Raw genomic sequence first — 21731 nt, 5'->3', positions numbered from 1 at the left:
TGCTAAGGAAACAGACTTAACCCCGCTAAGCCCCTGAAAACAGGAATATAAATATGTTGCACATTAAAATGAAAACACGTGAAAGCACCAGAGAGATGGGCCCATAAGGACCTACGACTTTCCAGAACCAGCTGGGGTTGGATCGTCTCGCTTGAGTCCCTGACAGGTTATAGTACCTTTGGAAGCACAGATAAGGTCGAGGGCCACGAAGGCAGTAAGGTTAAAACATTATAAAGTTTTGCACTGTATAAAAGGTTTCAGGAAGAGGAAAAGGTGCCTTTCCCCTACACAGAAAGGCAAAAGCTCCGTCTTTTAGTTGTTAAGTTCCTACTTGGTTTGCATGCACAAGCCTTAAGTTTGATGTTGCAGGAGGGCCGTTCCCATTATTTCCCCCCACCGGTGGTGGTGCTGGTTGGCTGCAGATTCCCTTCCCAGCCTTCACTTGCAACATGCAAAACCTACATTTTTTACACATATATTTAGCCCATTATAGAGTCAGGTGCTAAGCCTCCTCACTGCCAAACCGAGGCGACATGCAACAGATCGTGGGTCACACCGTCCAAGTCTGGTGGAAGCCAACGGGCAGAAAAGCTGTGCTCTCTGCAGTCCTGCCTTGAAGGAAGCAGCATCTCTGAACATCGTGGTAGAAAATGGCCACGGTTTTATTTATTTATTTGTGATATATGTTGCCTGGCGTGCTCTGGTCCATGGGGTCACGAAGAGTCGGACACGACTTAACGACTAAACAACAGCAACAACATGTTGCTTTCCTCTCGAAACTAGGACTTCAGATTGTGGTTGTGCTTTGGAGAGGAGAGTATGCATTTTATTTAGACCCCAAACTCTCCCTCCCTCCCATTGTCTTCTGTGTGTCTTCTCTCTTTTCGTGCTTAAAAGCACAAACGTTTGTCTGAGGGGTCTGTGTGCCGCAGTTATGACCTTCTTTCTTTCCTCTTTTCCCCATGGTTTTCTCCCTCCCTCCTTTCCTGCCCTTTTTTTAACCTAAGTCATTTTAGGTTTTTAAAAAATCCCCCTAGTAGTGGTACCCCCACACATGGATGCCCCCCACACACACCCCCTTCACTGACACCGGTCCTTGGAAGAATGGTCTTCAACAAAACCGGTCCCTGGCATTAAAAAAGTTGGGGACCACTGTTTTAGACTGGATGGATGGATGGATGGATGGATGGATGGATGGATGGATGGATGGATGGATGGATGGATGGATGGATGGATGGATGGATGGATGGATGGATGGATGGATGGATGGATGGATGGATGGCAGGCAGGCAGGCAGGCAGGCAGGCAGGATGGCCCAATCCAGTCCATGTGTAATGAGAAAGAAGCCCAGATGTGTTCCAAGGGGGCATGTCACCATTAAAAGAACAACGTGCACAGGACGAAAGCTACACAAACTAAGGACACCAGGCAGATCACGCTGGAGCTGATCTCCCACTTCCACACAGGCTTATGTCGCTATGTTCCCCACTTCCTTACACGCAGCCCTCGCCCAACACCCCGGCAAGACAGCAAACTTACCATTGTGGAGCAGCTGTGAGTTCGCTCTGCCCAGCTTCATCCCAAGTGTAACCCAAGTCAGGACCTGGCATCACGCAGCAGGTAAGGTACAAAGGTCCATTGTGGCCTGGATTTGCATAGGCTTTATGAAGAGACACTCACAGAGAGGCAAAAGCACAGGGACAGTGAGAAAGGGAATGGAATCAGAAAGAAGAAGGTGCCCACCAGGGGTGAGAAATTCATTCCACTTCTCTCTCCCCAGATTTAACTATTCCACACTCGCTTGATTAAAGATACAAAAGAGTGCCATTTGCATTTAGAAATTTGTATGTTTCTGGCCTAGCCATGTACCCTGAAGAACCAACATGCCCGATAATATAAGTGCAAAATGTAGACACTTCTAAAATTTATACAAATAAGCTTGAGTGACTTGAAACAGGCATCCCCTGACACCTCGCTTCATGCAACCCGCTGAAAGGGGTGTGAAATTTGCAAACTGACCTTTCCTGCCCACTTGGGAAAAAATCTGCATAGAATTAGCACAGCATGGACTTGGAGGTGGGAAAAGGAGGAAACCCTTCGAAACAGACTTGATGCCTCTGCCTGCTCCTTGTGCTGTCAACATTGTCCTTTTAATATTCCCCCAATTTCTTACAACCCATAAGAATTATGAATGTGAATCAGGAAGTCCCTGCTTCCAATAAGACACCTGCTATGAACGTCCTAGTTGGCACGGGGTGAGCCACTAATCCTCAGCTTCAAACCCCCCTTTTCTGTACTATGCTGTTGTTACGGGTTCTCAAGTGGCCTCTTGACTTATGTCGACCCCATGAATGAGCCATCTCCAAAATGTTCTGACCTCAGTAACCCTGCTCAGCTCTTGCAAACTCAAACCTGTGGTTCCTTTGAAAAGTCAGTCCATCTCATATCTGGTCTTCCTCTTTTCCTGCTGCCTTCCGCCTTTCCTAGCGTTATTGTCTTTTCCAGAAAATCTTGTCTTCTTGCAAAGTGCCCAAAATAAGACAGCCTCAGTTTCAACATTTTTGCTTCCAGAGATAGTTCAGACTTGATGTGATCTAGGACCCACTTGCTCTGAGAGGAAGCCAATATTTAAAACCTCTCCTGATCTATTTTTACAAAATCTTTATTTAATGCACACCAATGCACATGTAATGCCTGCTACGACCACTTCTGAATCACCAAAGGCAAGGAATGTGTGAGGAAACTGATGGGGAAGACTGCACCATGGACAAAATCTGGCTTGGTCCAACCCTTAGAGATCATATCCCAATTCTACAGTTTTCCTTTGCTATCTTTGCTGGTGGTCAATTAACAATGCATACCATATCCATCTTTTATCCTTTCTTTCTGGGTCAGTGCTGGCCACTGCACGTTAAGGAGGATACCAAGAAACTGGAGCAAGTTCAGGGGAAAACAAGGAGGATGCTCAGGGGACTGGAAACCAAACCCCAGTAGGAAAGACTGAAAGAACTGGGAACGTTTAGCCTTCAGAAAAGACGACTGAGGAAAACTATGAGAGCACTTGTCAGATGCTTGAAAGCCCGTCCTACAGAGGAGGGGAAGGATCTGTTCTTGATCATCCCAGAGTGCAGGACAGGCAACAGTGGGCTCAAGTTAAAGGAAGCCAGATTTAGGCTGAATATCAGGAAAAACTTCCTAACTGTTAGAGCAGTACGACAGTGGAACCCATGACCTCAGGAGGAGGTGGTGAGCGCTCCAACACTGGAGGCCTTCAAGAGAAAATTGGGCCGTCATCTTTCAGAACTGCGTTGATTTGCATTCTTCCCTTGAGCAGAGGGTTGGACTAGATGGCCTCTGAGGCCCCTTCCAACTCAGTGATTCTATGATTCACTCCGTCCCTTTCTTTCGTATGCTCGTTGCTCACACGCAGATAGGTGTGAGAGGAAGATAGAGACCACTGTCATATGTGTGAAGTTTCGAAGGACACCGACAACTGCCTAAGAGGATGAAGACGGCCCTTCAGCCCAAGTGAAAAATGGCAGATTCCCCAAATGCTGTTTGCTAGCTTATTTTCTTCCCAGAATTCAGTCAGTTTTGGAACTCGACCTTGGGAGACCTTACCTATTAGCCCAACAAGACAGAAGCAGCACCCCTTTGTCAGTAAGTGCAGAGCTGTGATCTGGGCTCTCTTGGCAGGCGTCTTTCTCTCTATGCAAAAGCAAGCACAGTAAACACACAAAAAAGGTGAGGTCACCTTTCCTAATAAACCAGTCCTTTATTCCATTTATTTTCACAGCATTAAAGTGGAGGGGCACAGGGCAGACATCCCAGCAGCTGCCAGAGCCACTGTGGAATAGGGTGGGAGGACCTAGATGAAGACTTCTTAAGCGCACAGAAGTTCAAGACAGAACAAGAATAGAATGGATGTGCTGAGTCTCCACAGTCCATCATGAACCAAAAGGAAGTGCTGAGGATAGTGGTAAAAAATAAATCAATTCTGTACTGGCTACGAGAGGAGGACATGACGGTGTTGGAAAGAGTAATTAATCCTGCCCCGGTTAATGACTGAATGGGAAATGCATTCCACCCAGCCATCAAAGTCAGGTAGATCTGTCCCACCTTGCTAACTGACACATCCAATGGCAAACGAGAGGCGCGGACGAGAGCAAAATTGCAGGAATTTGAAATCCGGTCAGTCTGATAGGGACAGGGAGCAGAATGTCACACTCTTTTTGACGCAGGAATCGTCCTTCAAAGCTAGCTGCTGAGCATAGCTTTAAAAGCCACGGGGCGTAGAACTGAAGACCAGTGCCGGATTAAAGCTGGAGGACTCCACGTGGTGATGGGTAAAGATCCAAAGGAACCTCCTGGTCTTCTGTGCTCCAGCCCAAGGGAAAGAGATCCCGGGGTCTTTACGAGCGGCAGCTGGGCCCCGCACAGGCTTGGAACTTGATCAACCTCTGGTTCATCTGCTCCAACAACGAAGGATCCACCGTCTTGGCCACATTGATGAGCTGGTGTGGGTCAGAAGTCAGATTATACACTTCCACAAAATCCTGCAAAAGGGAGAAAAAGTGGTAGAGCAGGAGAAAGAGGTAGGGAATAGAGAGGAGGAACATTTCATAAAGTTCCTATTCGGGACTGTGTTTCCCAGAATTCTCCAGCCGATGTGGCCATTGCTGGCAAGGGGGAATTGGGGAAAAACTGTGAAATACATAAAACTTTCTCAGCTTCCAAACCTCAAGAGCTGAAACCCAACCCAGCTCCTTCATGGTGATCTGATCCAGCCATTGTAAAGGATGCCTTACAGAACATGCAGACTATTGTGTGGCCACATGCAGACCCAACCATGGGTCTCCAGATGTTCTTGGACAATGACTCCCAGAAGCTTTCACCACCAGCTGTGCTGGCCAAGATTTCAGGGAGTTGCAGTCCAAGAACACCTGGGTGACCCAGGTTGGGAACCACGGCTCTAAACTAAAACAAAGCACCAAAACACCCAGATCTGTAACAAGGCTTTGTTGACAGGATCCATCAGGTTGCTTTTGACAAATGAGTCCCTATGAGGTTTCGGTGAGATGCTCAAGGAGCAATTTACCACTGCCACCCCCCTCCCACAGTGAATTTCCATGGCCAAGCCAAGCTGTTGCATGGCTAGTTAGGCAAGACTTGTGTGGTTGCCCTTCCATGTGCAATCAAACCCAGCAGGATTTGGACCAGAGAATGTAACTCATTGCTGGGAAGGGCAATGGCAGAATATGGCCGCTCTTACCTGGGCATCAGCAAATTCACAATACTGTAAGTTGATGGGGCTCAGGGTGCGCACACAAGCATATGTATTGTTGAAGGCATCTTCACACACACAGTCTGGAAAGCATTGCTGTCAAAAGTTTGAGAGGTGGAGAGAAGAGACAGATTTTTACACTCATTGCTTGTGCAAATGGTGAACTCAGGGTATGATTACACACTGAGGGAAATATTAATTAACTTGTATTTTTTTGCTGTGAATTTGCACCAGGAGATTGTTCTCTTCCATTTAAGAAGCCACAAGGCAGAGGAGCAAAAGCCTTCTTGCTGCAGTTCTAGCAAAGTGCCTGCAGGTGGCACAGTTTGAAGGAACTGCCTTAAGGTGGCTTTCCTTCCTCAATGTATTCATTTCCTCATCTTATCCTATTCACCATAGATCTTGTTAAAGTGTAATAAAGTGGTTTTAAAAATTTAAAATGAACTACGCCCGAGGAGAAGCTGTTAAAAAATTATAAAAGAGTGTCTCGGGAGAGAGGCTTTGCAGAGAGAGATGAGTGCTGGCACTACTTGCGTGAATGCACATTTGATCAGTTTTTCCTTTTTGCACAGGTTCAAACAGATCAAAGCAAAAGTATTTTTTTTAAAGTTGAAGGGTCTCTGGTGGGGAGGAAAAACCATGGATTGGGGCTGTTGGATTCCTGCCCAGTTCACATTTAATAGTTGCATCATTTGGTCAATGAGAAAAAAAATGCAAATCAAACCATCCCAAACCCATAGTCTTTCCTGCATTTTTCCCTGTGTAGTCAGGCTCTTGGTGGCCATTACCCCACCTTCCAAACAGCCCAGAAAGGACTGAGCATAATCCATGGCTATGAAGATGTGTCTAGAACCGTAGTTCCCAACTTTGGGTCCTCAGATGTTCTTGGACTAAAACTCCCAAAAGCCTTCATTCCTACATGTGCTGGCCAGGATTTCTGGGAGTTGTAGTCCAAGAACATCTGGGGACCCCAGTTTGAGAACCACTGGTCTAGGAAATGGGGAAAGACACAGGTATGGAATGGAGTGTCTTAGAAAAGGCATTATTAAGTGTCTAGCCATAAACCCTGAACGGGAGGCACTCCACACTGCCATGTTTTACTGGACTTTCCACCTCATAAAATAACTTCAAAATACATCCAAAACATCAACTTCAAAACGCCCTCACTGAATGGCTGAAAGTGGGCTTGATGGAAAGAAAAAAAGAGGGAGCATCTCACATCATCCTTCCTTTCCATTTACTTACGCGCGGGGGGGGGAGGATTATTCTAGTGCACTCTTGCAACCCTGAGCACAGACCCTACACAGGTGTGGGGGGGGCACGTGTTTAGATCCATGCAGGCCGAGTGCGAGAGAGGCGGCTCCTGGTACAGAGTCTCGTTTCCCCCGAACTCCACTGGAGGATGATGATGAAAGGACCTTTATGAAAATGACGAGAAGGGTTGCGGGAACGAGCCTCCTTTGCATAGGCAAATGTTCGGCCCAATGCTTCCCAAAAGGGCCAGGGAGCCCACTCTGACAGGAAAAGCGAGGTCACCACTTCTCCATCCTGCCTGTCAGCGCTCCGTTGCTGCCTGTGGAAGAGCACGGCCGGGCAAGCTTCTGTAGCACAAAGCAGCCTCTGTTCAAAACCAAAACAAGGCTGTTTCCTCCCCCCTTTGACATTTGAACCTCACCCTCCTTCCTCTTCTCTTCCATATTCTCTCTCCCCCCCCCCATTACCATCTCTAAAAAGAGGAGGTTATCCCCCTCTCATTTTTCTCCCCTGCTGTCATATGAGTGTCGATTTTGCACAATTCAACACAGATGATTCATCCCTTGTACTTGGGGAGAAAACGGGCCCCTCCTTTCACTTCTTTCTCACTGGTTTACCAGAATTTGACCAAAACAACCCTATTCAATGACACTGAAACTGACTTACTAATGGGAGTTTCACATTTGAAACCCAATTTAAAGAGAAACAAGGAATTTCTGTCACTTTTTGGAATACTAAAGCAGGGGGAAAAAAACTATCTGTATACATTATCGAAATCATCTTACTCTCTTCCCTTCCACAAGAGGCCCGGCTGGCCCCGTCTTTGCTGTCCTTCTGCAAGCTGGCTAAAACCGTTCTCTTTGAATTTCCACTCAGAGATCGGCTGCCTGAGTGGGCTTTTTAAAATTGTTATGCCTTCCTGCTTTGACTGTGTTTTTAGTACAGCTTTTGTTTACCATTTCTTAGAATGGTATTTGTTTGTTTCTTTTTAGTATTTGTATTTACTGTATTTAGCTTTTAAATATTGTCTTTTAATGGTGTGAGCTGCCTCGGGTCCTTTTTAAGGAGGAAGGCGGGGCAAAAATATTTAAATAAATAATGGAGGCATGTATGTGCATTACTGATTTCTAGACAAAAGCTTACTATTTTAAACATTTGTCTGGTTTAATGTATTATATGATGCCAATATAAAAGCAAAGGAGAAACATCCCAAGAACACATGATTGATCAAATTAACATTTCTTTAACTATACGATAGCTCTGAAAAATGATCCTGGTTTGTGTGCATTTTTGTGTCTGTGCCAAGAGGATGTACTTTGGATCATTTGTAGACAGCAGAATCCAGATTTCCTGCTTTTGCAGAATCTGGATACAGTGATGCTTCGCAAGACAAATGCCTCGCACAACGAAAAACTCACAAGACGAAAGTGTTTTGCGATTTTTTGGTGACTCACAAGACAAATTTTTCTATGGCTGGGCTTCGCAAGACGAATAGGAATGCATTAATTACATTTCAATACATTCCTATGGGAATCCGCGCTTTGCAAGATGAAATTTTCGCAATATGAAACGACTCACAGAACGAATTATTTTCGTCTTGCAAGGCATCACTGTATTTATTAAAAGCTCAAGCTGAGGTTCCTGATCATCAGCACTTACCGACACACCAGGTCCCAATGATGGACAGTGGGGGTCTTTACCACTGCAGCCTTCCCCAGTATATTGCACCAGGAAATCTGATCGCCACCCATTCACACGAGTCCTGTTCTCCTGAAACCAAAGGGAACATGATTTAAGACACTTCCTGGGCTAAGATACTGCCTCTACTTCTTTTTCTTATGGGTCTAGAGAATTCAAGGAATACACTTATTTATTAAACTCCCTGCCTCCAACCTCATTTCAATATGATTATGGCCAGGTTATTACCAACAGGGGCAAGAAGGACTGCCCATCCATGGGGGTAAGAGAGACATTGATTCCTGCTATGTCCAGGAAAGTTGGTCCCAGGTCAATGTTGAGAATTGGTTCCTAGAGAAGGAAAGACAACACAGGGAGAAGTTAGCAGAAGCAATCCAGATTCTTCCGATTGATGCTATGGCTGCCTAATGAGATAATGGAAAGCTTCCTACCTCACTGCTTGGACACACTGTGAGATACGGTAAACAGTACAGAAGCTGGTTCAATAATGAAACTTCAAGATATTTTTGTACGGACAGCACTGCCGTATCAGGGAAACAGCTTCTGCCACAGCTTTCTCCCTGACCTGCTGCTTTTCTGCATTTGGTGATCTCACTGAGCACAACACCAAAATTGGGCTCAAAAAAATCTGGCTTAGCTTTGCAAACAAAACATCCAGGATGGCAGAGGTCAGAGCTGCGTCTGCAATAACCTTCCAAGAAACAAACATTTAGAAGTAGCCACTTAAAGATGATTTCTAGACAAAATCATGATTCACACAGGAGAACCTACTTTGGTCTCCCTAGCTCAGTAATTATCTGCACACCGACAGATGACTTTCCAGGCATCCCACAGGATCTCCCCTAGCATTACCCTGAACTTGGAAAAGTTACTTTTTGGGCCGGGACTTCCAGGAACCTGAGACTGGCACAGCTTTATCTGGAGATGCCAGATTTTGAACTCAGAACCCTTTTCTATTCAAGACAGTCAAGCAGGGCTTCCTGCGTGAGTTCTGCCACCAATCTATGAGCCTCCACAACTGCAGAAAGATAGCACAGCAGTCCATATCGTTAGCTCCCCCTCCAACTCAATCACTTATGCCAGCCAGGAGCATCTTTCCAGGATTTCAGACATTTCTCTACCTGAAAATGCTAAGGATAGAATCTTGTACTTTCGCACACAGAACCAGGCACCCATCAAACTATAACTTCTTCTTCTGAGATCTTCAACCATAAGTGGGGGGGGGAGGGAAGAGGAAAGGGGTGCACCTACCAAGTAAGTCTGGTTCGGTTTGATGCCTGGGCCTCGCACAAGAAGGGGCACCCGGATGTCAAATTCGTAAAGCTGCCTCTTGTCAATGGGCAGCGAGAACTGACCTATGGAAAGAAGGGAGGGGAAAGGTGCTGCTATTGCTTTTCTTTATTTCAACAGTTTATCTAATGGAGCTGGCTGGATACTTCAGAGAGCCAGAGGTTGGGAGTTTGATTCCCCACTTGTGCCTCCTGGGAGAAGAGCCAGCCTGGGTAGCCCTGGGCAAGCTGCACAGTCCCACAGCGCCCCCAGTGAAAGGGAACGGTAATATACATGAGAGGGGATTCTTCAGCTGGAAAAGGATTGCCGTAAATCAGAGCTGCCTTGATGGCATGCAATTATTACATTATTATGGGGGGAGGCGCAGGTGTTCTTACAATGAGGAAACAACCTGGTATCAATAAATCCCCACTGATCTATTGTGAGTCGCTCAGAAACCTGAGTAGATCATGACCTCTCATCACTCCACAATAATCTCCCACATTTGTTTTGGATAAACTGCCTTCTGCAGGTGATGCAGGAAATATTCTGATGCAGGAAATATTCTCAAGTCCCTAAGGGGCCCCCTCCGCCCTGAAGGGTGTCTTACCCATAGCAAGCCTCAGCTTACCTGTGTGGTAACCATGATCTGACGTATAGAACACGTATGTGCTGCCCAACAGGTCGAGGGACTTCAGCTGGCGCAAGACTCTCTCCACCATGTCATCCACAGACAAAAGAGTTCGCCACCTGGAAGCAGAGAGAGGGGCATGCCAGGAGCCTGGCCCAGGGACCAGAGGAGAATTCACGCACTCCCCCACCTTGGGTGGCAAACTCATAGCAGCTCCGTGTTGCTTGTCCGGATCAGGTTAAGGGACTTTTCCCCACCAAGCATTAAAGGTTCATCAATTCCATGTGTGTCTTCTTGAGAGTAAAGCCCTAGGCCAGCAGCTTTTCCAAGGCTGCACCCAGGAAAAAGCATGTCCACCAAAGAGGGGAACCCTTGAAGGCCAGTGACCCAACCCGAGGGGGTCTTCACCCTTGCTTTACCGTAACACCTCTCCAAGCTGCAAAGACCCGTCCGATGGGGTCCATGATGGAGTTCAAGAGAGCATGGAAAAAATTTACTTTTCGGGACTAAAACAATTGGCGAGTGCTGGCTAGAGGATTCTGGGGTTGTGGTCCCAAAACCACCCTTTCCAACCCTGGGGTTCAATGTTTGGCTTTTAAAAGACCTATAAACTGCTAATTTCTTCCAGTCAGCATAATTTCCTACGGGGCCTGGAGTTCAGACCCATTCAAGACCCTTGTCAATTGCGGGGGGGTGGGAAGGGGAGGGGGCTTCTTACCGTTGCCTGTAAACGTTGTCCAGGAACTCAATGGACGTGTTGGACATGGGATTCTTGGCTTGCCGTATCAACCAGTGCTTGTCCTAGAAAAGAAAGACGATGATCGATCTACAGACCCTGCTAGCCACTACCGGGTGAAGGGGCCGGGAAACTCAAGACGCCCACCTCCTCTCTCCTATTATTTCTCCATCACTGCTGTGACTTACAGGCTTGCCTTTCAAGAAATGTATTGTGAAATTTCTCAAAAGGAAAACACAGCCCCTGCAAAAGATTTCTTTAAAAGCTGTAACATCACAGATGTAAACTGTGAACGTGGGCTTCCCAACCTTGGTGCCTTTCCAGATGTGTGGGCTAGAATGTCCAGGCAGCAGGGCCGAGGGCGACAGAACACATCTGGAGGGTGCCAGGGTTCTCCTTACAACTTTTGTCTTCTGCCTGGATAAGGGGAACGAATCGGCAGCACTCACTTTCCCATGGACGTTGAAACTCCCATTGCGCGGCGCTTTGACGGTGCTGTATGCCGACTGGTAGAGGGGAGACGCGATCCACGGAGAGTGAGCCGCAGGCGGTGCTAGAACCATGAGAAATGGGGCGCGCGAGAGCTTCTGCAGGAACATGAGGCTCCGGTTGGTCTGGAGCAGGAAAATGGGGAAAGGGGGCAGGGGAGAGGGAGAGAGAGAGAGAAAGAGGCTGACCATGGGACGAGATGCAGAAAGCTTCCGGCAGAAAAATATGCATCTATACGGAGAGCACAGGAGGGAGAAAGTGTATTTCAAGAAAGAATGAGCGAGATTTGTTTCATTAAGTTACTGCTGTGAAAAAGTCTTCCTAGGAGCTCACAGATTCTCTCTGAAGTATGGCCCCTCTGATCTTGAGGGTGGGGCCGGTCCTACCGTTAGGCAGTGAGCGAGTATCCACATCGCCCCCCTGACCTGTCTCCCTGTGTGACAGAAGGATGATTTCACACCTCCCTGTGGTTGAAGTCAGGACTGACTGGCAGACCACTCAACTTCTCCATGCTCTATCTGCGCAAGGAAAGGATGTGAATCCTCAGCCTCAGGTATAAAATGTCTGCAAGAAGCTCAATCGGATGGGATATGCTTCCAATTCAAGTAAACATAAGATTTTACAGGTCCAGTTTATTATTTAGTGCTGACAGGTGTGTTTTCTGAGTTCTTGTTGTTGTCGACTGTCAAGTTATTACGGCGAACCCTACGAATTAATGACCTCCAGAAGGGCCTGTCATCCTGCTCAGGTCTTGCCAGCTAAAGGCCATGGCTTCCTTTACTGGCTTAACCCGTCTCAGGGTAGATCTTCCTCTTCTCCTGCCGCCTGCCACTTTTCTTAGCAATACTGTCTTTTCCAGGGAGTTTTATCTTCTTGCAACATGTCCAATTTTCAGACAAGCATCGAAGAAGAACGGAGAGTCTATTTTGGTTTGACTGTGAGACGTGTGCATGTGAGACGCCTTGTCACTACTTTTCCCCACTGCCACTGGCAGTCGCATGACAGGCAGAACGTCTCCACATGCAGAGTCATGCTCTTCCCCTCGGTGAGTCTCCTTTGCCCCCGAATTGCTCAACTCCCAAAGATCCAGCCTTGCTCACAACTGCGGAACCCGGGGCTGTAATGGAAACCTTCTGTTCCCCAGAAGAAGCAGAGGCCGGTGGGCTCCTACTGCGTTCCTGCCCCACGGGTGGGCTCCCTCTCCCCCAGACATCCGTTTGGACTACGTGCAAAAAATAAAAAGGCAGCTCCCATCAGCCTTCGCTTTTCCCCTCGAGGGCTACACAGATTGCACAACCCGGTTCCAGAAGCCAGAGAAATAAAACTAGAAGTAGCTGGACGGCCACTTCCTGTTTCGAACAAATGGACATTTGGAGATCTGTTGAAATGCAAGGATGTGGGAGGGGGGGAAACGGGACTGCCCCTGTGACCTGCTCCAAAGGCCAATGACCTCTCCTGGAGGGGTCTGCCAGAAAAGGAGGGGGGCTAACGGAAGAGCCGGTGGCCATCAGAACTGCCTCACGGGCTACATGCAGAGCTGGGAACCACACTTTCCCCACCCCAGTGTAGCTGAAACTATTAATGTGAAATGGGGAAATCCTTGGGGGTGAGGAAGAGGATATGTACTTCAAAACTGGGGTGAAGGAGAATCAGACCCATGGGGTACATTGGAAACGGGGCACTGAAGGAATCGGCGCACAGATGTTTTAAAGGTGTCCGAGGACTGTTGTAAACCTCAGGATTGTGTCCGAGAGGCACTAGTTCTGGCCGTGCAAGTTTGAGAAGGATCATGTTGTGACTGATTCAAGGTAGAGTCATAAATGGATCCTCGCTGCCCGAGCAGATCAGAACTGCTGGGGAGGAACTGCCAAGAGCGCAGTGTGTAAAGAAGGAGGAAAGCCGGCCTTGTCGTCAGGGATGGGGCGTCCCCTTTAGCGTTTGTGTCGCTTGAAAATCTGCTTCCCCTACACCTGGAATAGCCAAGTGAGATCTGTCTGTGGATGATGGAAAGACCTGTCCCGCTTCAGCGTTCCAGGAGAGGTGGGGCCCAAAGCCAGAAAGGAAGACGAGATGGAAGAACTCACAATGAGGTCTGTGAGATAGTCCTCTTCATACAGGTCCCCGTGTTTCTCCTCGTGGCCGTTGACTGAAAGGCTGTAGTTATAATATTTTGAATTCCCCACCTGAGGAGAAAAGCACAACGCTTATTAGCCGCCCCAGACGGGCTGCGAGCATCCTGAAGCGCTCCACCTCATAAGGAGCCCGACCTCAGTGACAACAGTGTCAGCCTCATGCATCGGGGTCTCTTCCTCCCTCCCGGCTCCTGAGACTCTGGCAAACCGCCATCATCCGAAGGAGAGAAGATTACGCTAGACAGACCCTGTCACGGGCCATTCCCCCAGGTGCGAATTGAGATGAACCTTAAGTCTTTTGTTCCGACACCTGTCACAAGAGGAGGCTAAAGGCTGGGAGATTAACCCTTTTGTCTTTAGGGATCAGGAGTCTAGCTAACTAGCTGAGAGGAAAAGACGGGTCCGGAAGGCCAAGGGGAGCTGGTGTTCAACCACATCTGGAGAGTCACATCTGGTTCCCCATCTCAGGGGCTGGGGAAGGGGTTGTCATTTCCAAATCCTGCTGTGTGACACCACACACACACACACACACACACACACACACACACACACACACACACACACACACGCACGCACGCACGCACGCACGCACACACACACACCTTAAGATTGCACCCATGGTAGTGCTGGGGCAGAAGCGCTGTTCACAAAGCACTTATGCCAGGACATTGCGCAACCGTCATGCCCGAGAGGCACGGCCGATGGTGCAACAGAACAGAGCAAAATTCCTTGCTGTTGAGCACGATGCTCATCACTGTTACACCGGTGCAACTTTACGTTCCACCAGCATGAACAGAATTTTGCCCAATGGCTTTGAGAGGGGGTCCAGAGAAACAGAATGGCCACTAGCCATGATGAATATACTCTTTCAGATAGTGCCTCTGTATCTCAGTGACTGGGGAGCCCAAACAGATGCGCAGTGGGTGGGTGAGTGGGTTTCCGGGCATCTGTTTGGTCCCTGTGCAAACCAAAATTTGAGATATGATCAGCTTTCTCAGGTCCACAGCTGACAAAGGGCTGGCAGAGACAAACCAAAAATTGAATAGCGTACAACCAGTAACATCTTGTTTTTAATAACCTCCAACTACCATACCTATCCTCTAATGGTTTTTCACTGTATCTCAAGGTCTCCCTATTGCAACAGAAGCTTAGCTTCCATTTCTTTCCATCCCAAGAACCATGTGAGGTAGGCTCAGCGTGTTCGCTCTCAGCATAAGGCCACCTGAGAAACATCAGGGCTGTAAACACAGACTAAATCTGGATTTTGCCTCTAAACTCAATAAGCTACAAATTCCGGGTCTGAGAAAATGGACTGTGATCTATGAAAGCTCAAACTGACATCAATTTATTAGTCTTTAAGGTGTCACAGCATTCCTGTTTTAATTTTTGTTATCCATGGTGGAACACAACATCACAGCCACCTCGATGTAAACTATCTAGCAGAGCGGGTAACCTCCTGCTTTCCAGATGTTTTGGGGAGTACAATTTGCATTGTACTGTCCACTGGTCATGCTAGCTGGGGCAGATGGGATTTGGAGTCCCCAATTAGCCAGGAAGCCAAAGGCTGTTCTCCTGGCTTGCCCCGGGAATCTCACTGGATCATCTGGTCTTTTGTGAATGGAGGACGAGAAAAAGAACAGCGTCTACTCACCAGGCCCATCCAGTAGTTCCACCCAGGGGGGACATGCAGAACGCCCCCTGCTTTGGCATCCCCATACTGGAAAAGGAGAGATTGCAAAAAGCATCAGGCACTAGTGCATGAGCGAGGACATGGTGCATGCATGCATTAAAAACATTTTTACCCCTCCCTTCTCCTTAAAAGGACCCAACGTGGCTTCTATCTGCTGGATAACTCTGTGTTGGAGGCACCCGGCTGTGGAGCCAGATGTTGCCAGTTCGATTCCCCCACTGTGCTTCCTTGGCAGGGGCTGGACTCGATCCATAAGGTATCTTCCAGCTCAGATGATGATGATTAGAAGACAACATTAAAGTGAACAACAGTGAGTATACAAATCCTAAAAAGGATCAAGCAAATACCACACCCCCCCCCAAAAAAAAGAACACAAGCCACACCAAAATGCATTCAAATCAGGAAGGGACGACCCACTCAGGGGGCTACTCATCCCTCGGGGGGGGGGGGAGAGCCTGCCCGAGAAGCAAGGCGTGGGGTGGGCTCTGCCACTCCTCCTCTGCACAACATCTGGGAAGGACGGGCATCGCTTTACATTCTCTTTACCTGGTTGAGGTATTTGCCGGCATAGAAGGTCTGGTAGCCTTTCTTCTGCAGATACACCGGGAAGGTGAAGGGCTCCTGAAACTTCTGCCAGACGGGACTGCTGCAGTTGCCCTCCAAGGAGTTGTTGCGCACCAGGTGGTTGTGAGGATAACAGCCCGTGAGGAGGCTGCTCCGGCTCGGGCAGCAGAGCGGAGTGACTGCAAACTGAGAGGCAGACGGGGGGCCGTTCATGCTCGCCCTTCCTTCCTTCCGTCCTTTCCACCCACACCCACCTCCCTCTTCACCCTCCTTCCCTGTGGGGGTCGCCCCAAACCTCTGCCCTCCCCCAGATGAAACAAAGCAGGAGACCTGCGGCAGCTATTTGGGGAACGTTTCCAACGAGGCAAGGTGGGAATCGTGGCTCTTCAGGTGAGAGAGTCAGGAGCCTGGCTCCCAATCGGCCCCAGCCACCACAGAGCGTGGCTGGGGATGATGGGAGCTGTAGTTTAATAACATCTGCAGTCTGTCATGTTTCAGTGCTCCACAGCTGGGCTCAGATATTTGAGGCTTCTCAGTTTAAGGGGTTAAAGATGAGGAGGAAGGTTATAAAATTACAAAAGAAAAAAAAAAACAGGAACAGTGAGGGTTTCCTTTGGCCAGTGTCCTGTTCTCTGTTTCTAGATGGCAGAACTCCCAACGGTGGGATCCGGTGTGGCGATCTCTCAGGTACCAGCATGCAACTGGTAGCCTCAGGAGATCCCTTTCTAGAAGCAAAGAGTGCACAGGTCACAGGATATAAACCAGTGCCCAATTCAGAAGGAAGAATATTTTCACTATAGCTCATAAGGTGTCGGTGCTGTTCTCTGTATGCCACTCAGGAGTAAAGCCCAACTTGGTCAATAAGGTTTATTCCTAGGTCTGTGCCCACCAATCCATAACTCAACACTGGAAATTAAAAGTCACCGGTTATGATAAAGAAGAGTTTGTTTTTTAAATGGACCAAACACATTCATGGAAGACCGCTCTCACAACGGCTATTAACCATGCTCCCTAAGTGCAACCTCTATGTTTAGGAGCAGTATACCTCAGTACAGCATGTAAAAGACATACCTTTCAGAGGAACAGCATGTAAAAGGCATAACGTTCATATTTGCTTGTGTGTTCTTAGCACGGTCCCGCAAGCAAGTCGGGGCATTTTCCCATTCCAGTCACAGGAGCAACTTGGTCACACAAAACTTTTTACTACCTCCGGGCCTTTCTTTCATATATTTTTAAAGAAGGGACAGATGTGACTCTGGTGGAAGCCAAGGCGCCCTCTTCCGTCACCGTTCTAGGAATTTCAGCCCTGGCTGGCCGCTGGATCCCAACTCCTTCTGCCACAAGGAGCTGGCTTTGCCCAGAAAGGGGGAAATCTTTTTTTCCTCCAATTCAACAGCCCCCCCCCGGGGGGGGGGAAACACCAAGTGGCTTTGCTAGGTTACTTACCGCGTTGGCAAACGTGGCACCTAACTCACCGATCAGTGACTGTGTCTTCTTCATAGGGGTCTGGAAATTTAAACAAACCGTCAGCAGCAGGACACACACTTACTAACTGACCCTCCCACATCTGCTTCCGTTTCTTATTTGCAAGTTCAGGTCCACCTCTGGCCTTCCAGATGTTTTGCAGCTGAACTCCCAGAAGCTCAAGCAGGAATGACCATGACAGAGGTGTGTGGAATTTGTGGTCCAAAGACATTTTGAGAGCCAAAGAGTCTTTATTCTCAACTTAGGAGATCAGGGTAAGAACTGCCTTTCCTCCTCCATCTTTCTCTGAATATTGGATTCATCTTTAGAATGACCGCTTGTTGGGGTTAGGCATGGCAGCCAGATGGGCAGTAGAGAAGTCAAATAAATAAATTCAGCAATAACATTCCTTTGGGCTCTTTTGAGAAGAAAGATAGGGTGCAAATATTTTAAATAAATAACACATTGGAAGACAGCTTGTCTTAATGCATGTGGTACAATGGTTTACAAACAACTGCAAGGGGGAAAAAAAGGCCAGCAAGGAAAATATACTAACATTAATCTCCCTGCAGCTGTCAAAATGATTTCTATAAAGGCTTTTCAGTATTTGAAACCAGAGATGGCCGTGATGAATATAAGCATCTAATGCAATTGGAATATTTTGATTTACTTCTTCAGTTACAGAAATCAAGTTGTTCCTAAGACACTGGTGTTGCTGACCCTGAAGCAAGTTTTTTCGTGGTACAAAGGGTGGAAAGTTTTCTTTACGTCTTATTTTCATTGCTGTTAAAACAGACAGCACACACTTTATCGTCAAAACAATCCTATGAGGTAGGCCAACCTCAGAAAAATCTGAAGATCTCCCAGTGCTCATGATTCACTGGAGGTCTGAACCTGGATACGTCAAATCTCAGCTGAACCCACTGACCCACGCAACCAGATAAAAGACTTTTACGGACTGCTTTCGGAAGATGCGTGAACATGTCTGTTTGCACACAGGGTGTCCTTGTTTCAAAAGCTCTCAGACAGAGAGAGAGAAAAAGACTGGTTTGTTGATATTCCCTCTGCAAGGAAAGGCTTCAAAGAAGGCAACTTTCATTCAGTGCACCTTGATTTATCCTTGGGCTGGTGCAAAGGAGCAGAGGGGGAACTCCACCAGAGCGTATTGGCAGTCAACCCTTTTGATCACACATCTTTAAAGAGTGGTTAAGGTAACTTTCCTTGCTATTATTTTTAGAAAAATAAAAAAGGAGAACTGTCCAGGCAGTTCCTGGCAGTCTACGGTTTCAAACCAGAGCTTTTCCCCCCTTTTTCTCTGAACGGTGAGACTATTTCAGCTTAAGCCCTCAGACCAAAGGTCTTGCACACCTTTCCTGCCATTTCTTCCAAAAATAGGGAGGAAGAGGAGGAGGAGATGATCCGTCTCCAATTGTGCCATCAGGGAAACCGAGTTTTTGGCTGCCCGAGGCAAACAGATAAAGGATCGCGACTCTGTTTACTGGAACCACATTTTCATCCTCCTGCAATCACGGGTGGGAGGATCGTGTCCTCCGCCCTATATGTGAGGCACTGAGGTAATTTCAGGGGCCCAAAACAGGCTGTGCTGTAATACACGTCTTGACCCTCCAGCTCTGGAGGTCTTCAGGTGAGTCAGGAGGAACAGCCGTGGGACGGCTCTGGTTGCTGCCGCCCCTCCGGTTGCTGCCGCCTGAGGTAATTGCCTCAACCTCTCCTCATGGCAGGGGCAGTCCTTCTTCGCTCTCCCCCAGCCACCACCCCATGGCGACTTGGAAGAGAGTCCGTTTCTTGTTTATTTAAGGTCTTTTGTAGACTAGGTTCCCAAAGGAGATGTCAAAAAGATCATCCTCAAAGGGGGGGGGGGGAAGAAAGCTCAGCTTGTATAATAGAGCCAGACTGTTCCTCTTGTTGTGTCACTTCTTGTGAGGGAGTGATGCTGCACGAAGTGGCCTGGCCTGCCAAGTAGGCACTGGAAAAAGGGAAGCGAATGTTCCCTCATGGGACGAGCGCAAAGAAGCAGCCATTCTGGTTGGGGAGTATCACCAGACAAAGGGGAAACCTAAAATGGTGGCCATTTGCAAATCACCACTGTGGTAAACATTGCATGATGTGAAAGGTTTTCCCCTCATCCTTCAGCATTGCTTTATAAAGTCGGCGGCAGGAAGCACAACAAACGACAATCGCTGCCTTTTCTACTTGACGAAACCCCAAACTGCAGCCAACTGAAAGCCAAGCTGGACCACCCTTGTTCAAACATGAGCTTCAATCTGGATCATCTTAGAGGGATCTGGGTTCGACTCCTGGGGTGGCCTTGGGGGGGGTCTCTCCTGGCCTCTCCTTGGCCTGGTGGCAGGACAGAGCCTGACCCCCACCTTAACCAACTGCTTAGGTCAGGAGTTGGCAAACCTCCAGTTTTCAAAGCTATATTCTGTTTTCCTCCCGGAGAACCTTAAGATTCACCCACTTAAGACTGGTTACATATCATTTGTTTGTCTGTTTCAAAAAAAACAAACATCAAAACTACTACGGCAACTTTCAAAAGTCCACTTCAGACACACGAGGAGGGAAACAAGCTCTGTTCTTATCAACCCCACTCTCCAAACACAGAGGCCATTCTCCTAAAGGACAACTTCCTTTAATCTCTGGGGGATTTCCACACCAGTATATGAACTCTTTAGGAGAACAGAAAAAAGGCTGGTATGCCACGCACCCCCCCTTCCTTATCTGTTTACACCCAATTTATTCTTAAAACCCAGGTAGGGCAGTGGAATTAAAGACATCCCCTGCTAGTAATTTCTTTTTGTGTACCAGAACTGAGTAGAACCCCCTCTTTCCACACAAAATTCTAACTCTTTCAATTTCTGCAGGATAAAGACGGTGGCCAAAATATTATGATACTTTTAAGCCAAAGTCAAGCAAGTGGTGCAAATCTGGTTGGCGGATTGGTGCAAGTTAAGAAATCAGCATAGGCAATTGCCACCACATGTGCTGGCATTCGCTGCCAAATACCCTACATTGACGTTGTAATCTGTGGCAGTTTGCAGCTGAGGTTTACACCCACAGTGTTACACCAGCAGGCATAACCAACAGGATTTAGGCACCAGTGTGCCATTTTCTGGCTGAGCTGGACTGAAAAATCTTTATTGATTTACCGTAAATCACCCCGATTTCTACTAGGAGATCCGGAGCTACCCTGGTGTTCTTCCTTCCTTTGAGCAACCTGGCTTGACCACCAGTTGAACCTTGGTATCCCCAAGTCTTAGAAGACCCTGCTTCAGATTTAAGCCAGCGCATAACCACACGGGCGGCTGCCAGGAGGAAAGAGTTGCAGTTCTTGCGCCTTATAGCACATTTGTTCAGATGCAGTCACAACCCAACCACCAAGTCACACAGACAGACAAGACAGCGCTGCATAGAAACCCAACACAGCTATTCAAAGTTCACTGGAAGTTGTATTGCAACCAAGCACAAGCCAAGCAGAGGGAGAGGACAGGCCAAAAGTCAGATACCACAAAGCTGCAGTGAAATAAATGGGACTTATCCCATGCATTGATTTGCGGGCAGTTCTGGGATGGCTAAAGAGACCTCCTGAAAAATTATCTCTCCCTAGGTTTTCACCCATGACCTGACGACATTTCTGCACACCCACGTCTCTTTAATTAATTCTCTGTGGCTCCAGGTATGTGTCTCCTCTGAAGAAGCATTTCCCACATGCTCAGGGGCCAGGAAAATACCTCCTGCATGGGCCCACACGGGAATGGTCTGGCATTTCTAGCAGGCGAAGGAGCCCACGCACGCGCTGGTTCAAATCTTGGGCTTTTGCCCTCTTGCGCCGCCGGCTGTCCGGGGTCGAGACCCCAGAAGGACGAGGTCAGCCACCGGGCCAGCTGCTGGTCGTTCAGCCCTGGCCACGCCGAAGGTCACTTTCACTGCCTCGGGGGGGGGAGGGGAGCCTCGGCTGGGCAAGGCGGCGCCCCCCCCCGCCGCCGCTCCCCGCCCCTACCTGTCCGCGGCAGGTGAGCCCCTCCCCCGAAAAGCGGAGCCCCGCTACTCACCATTCCCCCGATCTCTAGGTCCTGGTCATCGGCCAAAAAGAGGATGATGTTGCTCCTGGCCGTCCGGGCGGCGAGGAGTAGCCCTGGCACCGTGAGCAAAGCCCAGAGGGCCCCCAGGGGGAGAAAGGCGCCCCCCATGGGAAGGGCTGGCCGCCGGGCTCCCTCCCTCCCTCGGCGTGCCCCAAAGCTACTGAGGACTAGCCACTTGCCCGGGGGTTCGAGGAAAAGAGCGCAGCCGGGGGGGGGGGGGAGCACTTTCAGGAAGCGCAACTTTTCGTCGCGTCATATGATGCTGGCAAACTCCACCTGCTGCCTTCTCGAGAAGGGAGGGGCCCCTTCCTTCCTTTCGCTTTGCTTTAAAAAGGGGGGGCAGGCGAGCAGGGTCGGTCCCCCAGAGAGCCGCCGCGGCCATTGCGCCATAGGACGCAGCAGCGCAAGCGAATCCCC

At 48.4% G+C, this 21731-nt stretch overlaps 1 protein-coding gene and 1 long non-coding RNA gene across 2 annotated transcripts in view; one reads left to right on the top strand and one right to left on the bottom strand.

Annotated features, from left to right (window-relative positions):
• The window catches only part of LOC140701890 (uncharacterized), a 32375-nt gene extending 16837 nt beyond the window's left edge, over window positions 1-15538 (top strand). The window contains exon 3 of the long non-coding RNA XR_013538257.1: window positions 15316-15538. This is a non-coding gene — a long non-coding RNA (uncharacterized LOC140701890). The remainder of the gene's footprint in view (window positions 1-15315) is intronic.
• Window positions 3756-21574, bottom strand: LOC110072145 (N-acetylglucosamine-6-sulfatase). The gene is made up of 13 exons (XM_020780232.3): window positions 21285-21574; window positions 17194-17253; window positions 15730-15933; window positions 15145-15210; window positions 13446-13544; window positions 11322-11486; window positions 10855-10937; window positions 10137-10255; window positions 9488-9591; window positions 8465-8566; window positions 8198-8308; window positions 5273-5380; window positions 3756-4556 (listed from the first exon to the last, which is right to left on the bottom strand). The coding sequence occupies exons 1-13, from the start codon at window positions 21420-21422 to the stop codon at window positions 4413-4415; spliced, it is 1503 nt and encodes a 500-aa protein (XP_020635891.3). The 5' UTR covers window positions 21423-21574; the 3' UTR covers window positions 3756-4412.
• Between the last annotated feature and the right edge of the window lie 157 nt (window positions 21575-21731).

The sequence above is a fragment of the Pogona vitticeps genome, chromosome 8 (assembly GCF_051106095.1).
Source record: "Pogona vitticeps strain Pit_001003342236 chromosome 8, PviZW2.1, whole genome shotgun sequence".
NCBI lineage: Eukaryota > Metazoa > Chordata > Lepidosauria > Squamata > Agamidae > Pogona > Pogona vitticeps.
Note: the sequence above shows the minus strand (reverse complement) of the source record. Positions and strands in the feature narration are given on the sequence as shown.